This window comes from Ceratina calcarata, unplaced genomic scaffold, assembly GCF_001652005.2.
Source record: "Ceratina calcarata isolate Rehan_Ccalc_2016 unplaced genomic scaffold, ASM165200v1 scaffold1394, whole genome shotgun sequence".
NCBI lineage: Eukaryota > Metazoa > Arthropoda > Insecta > Hymenoptera > Apidae > Ceratina > Ceratina calcarata.
In genome coordinates this window covers 1-3,841 of record NW_017135054.1, presented here as the reverse complement: position 1 = coordinate 3,841, position 3,841 = coordinate 1, and the positions used below count along the sequence as shown (strand labels likewise).

Below are 3,841 nucleotides of genomic sequence, written 5' to 3'. Positions count from 1 at the left end.
GAACTGGGACAATATTATTATGACGCTTCTAAGCGAATTGAGAAAGAGTTGGATTAAGAGAAAGGGTTGAAAAGTTATGAAAATACACTAAATTATTTATTGTGAAAAATATATCATACGTTTGAATGTCTTTTATACCAGATCCGAATTTATCCAGGTATTGCAGCGCGATTAATTAGTGAGGGGCTAAATCTGGACAGTCACTGCCGTTTTGTCCCACTTCTACGTATTAAGTTTCAAAAGGGATTGTAAACTTGGACAGTAAATTATTAAATACATATCTATTATGTCCAAGTACTGGTTCCAAAATTCGTTTTGTCCCAGTACTACTTCCTTTACCTTGTATCACACATATCACTATACATGACACGTCTAACTACGGCACTGACGGACTGGACGCCCAACCGCGACGATGAATATTATCGTAAATTATCGAGGTATGCATATAGATATTCATATTGAATGGTTTCTTTATCAGAAATGTCTGTTGAATCCAATACTGTGTAGCAAATTCTTGCTAGACAAAAGGATTCTCACATAAATATAAAAATAGTACGTGTCAGTTCTTTTTCGAACGTCAACAATTATTTACAACTATTAAGAAGTACGAATACCAAAAATGGTTTACATAGATATATTATGGAAGGTCTCCTGTATCTTTTGATTCAAAAATAAACTTCCTCGCCTTCCTAGTTTTCATGTAATACTTGGTTCTTCTCGAAAGTCATGCATTCTTACAAAAAGCATGATTTTTCGGAAACGGTACGTGATAGAGCAATTCTGTTTCCAGATTCGTGTTTGTCACAAGAAACTCCATAGGAATCACGTGATGGATGTTGCAAAAAATGTTTTGTATTGTACAGTGTAATCCACAAGATAATATAATAAAACAATATCTGAAAATGGACAGTAGCTATGAAAAAACAAAACAAATAAAATTTGAACAACGAAAAATGATGAACTAAAAATAATTACAATTTTTATAATGATCATAACACCAGATTTTATGGATTTATACAAAAATTGTATCGGAATATGAAAAATGTTTGTTATGTTGAAAAATGTACAAAATATTCAAACATGCCTATTACAACGTTTAGATGATGAAAGAAATGTCTATTTAGAATGCATTTCTTAATTGAATATTTTATTTGGTATAAAAATCCGAAATCTAATCGTCAAGACAATTTTCTCGAAAGTCAATACGATCAAACGAATGCAAATAAGAGAAAGGAAAATGAATGCGACTGAATAATAAAAACTGATGAAATAAGAATAATTAATTAATACCTCCAAGGACGAAGCAGGAAACGGTAGAAATAAATCCTGATAGGAAACTGTTGAACGGGAACGTGCCGACGAGGCAACAGTACACGAACTGAATGACGCCCGTTAAAAACACATAAAGCAGGTAAACGTCGATTATTTTAAGCCTTTTCGGCGTACTTTTCGTGTACACTTGCCAGAACTTTTCAATTACTGCCAACGCGGTCATTTTTTATCAATTAATTGAGCACGGCTGTGGGGTGACGTTTCGAGGTTAGAATTAAAACTCGTACGCGTGGCACAGTGACACCGGCTATGACCGCCACGACTTATATACAGATTNGTATAAAAGTTCTTCGCTAGCATTAATAGTTTACGAGTTATTGACGAAAAACGAAAAAACAGTTTTTTGCAAATTACTCGTTAATTATTGATGATAGCGAAAAGTTTTTATACAGAAATTATAGATCTCGTCGTCCTCTACAAGAAAGGTCATATGCAATTTTTCCGTATGTCCAACGGTTTGGGAGTTATTGGCCAAAAACGAAAATTTGGAAGAACCCCTTGGAAAAGTCTCGGAAAAGTCGACAATTTTTTGTTGTTGTTTATTATTAGCAATGCTCTTCCGACGTCTGATTTCTTTTAAAAAATGTGTTTCTAAAGTGCATAAACTTTTGGGATTTACTGTATAGCCAATACATCCTTAAAGTAAGTATGAGCTCAATAAAAAGGAAATTCAGTCTTGAGATAAATATCAAAATGAGGTCTTTTAAAGGTGATCCATTTATGACTATTATTGAGACAGGTCAGTATTTAATAATGAATTGTTTAAAATAATATTTCGAACAAAAGTTGTTCGGTTTCGAGGTCATCGAATAATGACGTTGCATTTTTTCAAGTGGTGGCCTAAAAGTAATATAGAGTGCAACTTTATTGTTTTAAATGGGAACTCCCAATTTTATTTTCGAGAAAAGTAAGTCATTTTTGTCCCAATCATTTTTCAGTTAATTATTGACTTCTTAAGATAAATCATTAAATAGTAAGTAGTTGAACGAACAAATTAAGAAGAAAAAGTTGTAACGATAATTTGAACATTCTGCGTCAGGATTAACCAGTTAGCTGTCGTGACCTCTTTGAAAAATGTGTACCTAAATTACACTGCAAAAAGTAAGCAAAAAAGATTCATACTATATATAGTTCTTTCATAATAATTAATAAAATATTTTTATGTGTTCCTTTTAATACATATTTAGTATATATAATCCAAATATTTTAAACGTCTTGAAGTTTACGAATATATTTTAGGTTTCACTAAAATTGCCATTTAAACAGCAAGTTGTAACAATTTTTCATGTATGTCGAGTATACTCGTCATAACATAAAATATTGCTATTATTTCACGACAAGTATATTCGTCATAAAATATTGTTATTTCTTCATGACGAGTATATTCGTCATAGCACGAAACATTGCCATTTCTTCACGACGAGTATATTCGTCGTAACACAAAATATTGCTATTATTTCACGACAAGTATATTCGTCATAAAATATTGTTATTTCTTCATGACGAGTATATTCGTCATAGCACGAAACATTGCCATTTCTTCACGACGAGTATATTCGTCGTAACACAAAANTTCGACAAATACTTCGAATATAAGTTGCAGGTGATACTATTACCTATGAAAAATTTGAAATCACTATAATTTTAGCTTTTTAATAGTAATAGGAATCTATATAATAACAAATTCAACATGTTAGCATTGTTTAAGTATATAGCCTATACATCCTTATTTCGTATACGTAATCGTATGTCACGGAATATTCCTTTGTGTGTCACAGTTCTTCGACATTCTGCAATCTTTGTGAATTTTTATTTAATATAAATTGTGAATGAAAAAATTTGGAAAAATTCTCATATGTGTATCACTCATATAGTAGAACGTCTCTGAATTTTTTCATAAATTTTGATTTACTAGAATCGGAGAAATTAAATTCCAGAAATATTAAAAATCGTACTCTAAGAGATATCCTCTTAAATCTGGAAATATTTGAAATTCTTTACAAATACTATAAATTGTTATTTAATATACATAATATAAATAATGAATGGAAGAATTTGAATTAAATAGTCTAAAATCTTGAGGAATATTACTGGACGAAAACACGTGCTGAGAAGCTCCTTAGGAAAGTAACATCGAGCATCTCCTCTTTCCTCCTCTGTTATCATATTCGTGACATTCTAAATACAATTCAAAGTGACACAAAACAAGACTACTGTGAAGTTATCGAGACTAGAAGTGATTAATGTGAACATGTTGACACAAAACATGATTAATGTGAAGTTATCGAGACCAAAAAATTACATTTAAGATAGCTCACTATTTGGGTAATCAAGAGAAGGCCCTACAATGGGTTTATTTTAAAATAATACTATGAAGTGAAAATTTCATTATTAAATGTATATTATCATTTCTACATTTACATATTTTAATGTTATATTATAAAATAGTATAAACAAAGTAAGATAAACAACTTTTTATTTACGACTGGGGTGATGATGAGATTATAAA

General features: G+C 30.8%; 1 protein-coding gene across 1 annotated transcript in view; it reads right to left on the bottom strand.

The window, feature by feature from the left end:
* Positions 1-1,599, bottom strand: part of Dad1 (dolichyl-diphosphooligosaccharide--protein glycosyltransferase subunit) — a 2,642-nt gene extending 1,043 nt beyond the window's left edge. Inside the window, exon 1 of the mRNA XM_018032773.2 lies at positions 1,291-1,599. Coding sequence (XP_017888262.1) covers positions 1,291-1,495 — 205 coding nt within the window. The 5' untranslated portion in view covers positions 1,496-1,599. The remainder of the gene's footprint in view (positions 1-1,290) is intronic.
* Positions 1,600-3,841: the final 2,242 nt, after the last annotated feature.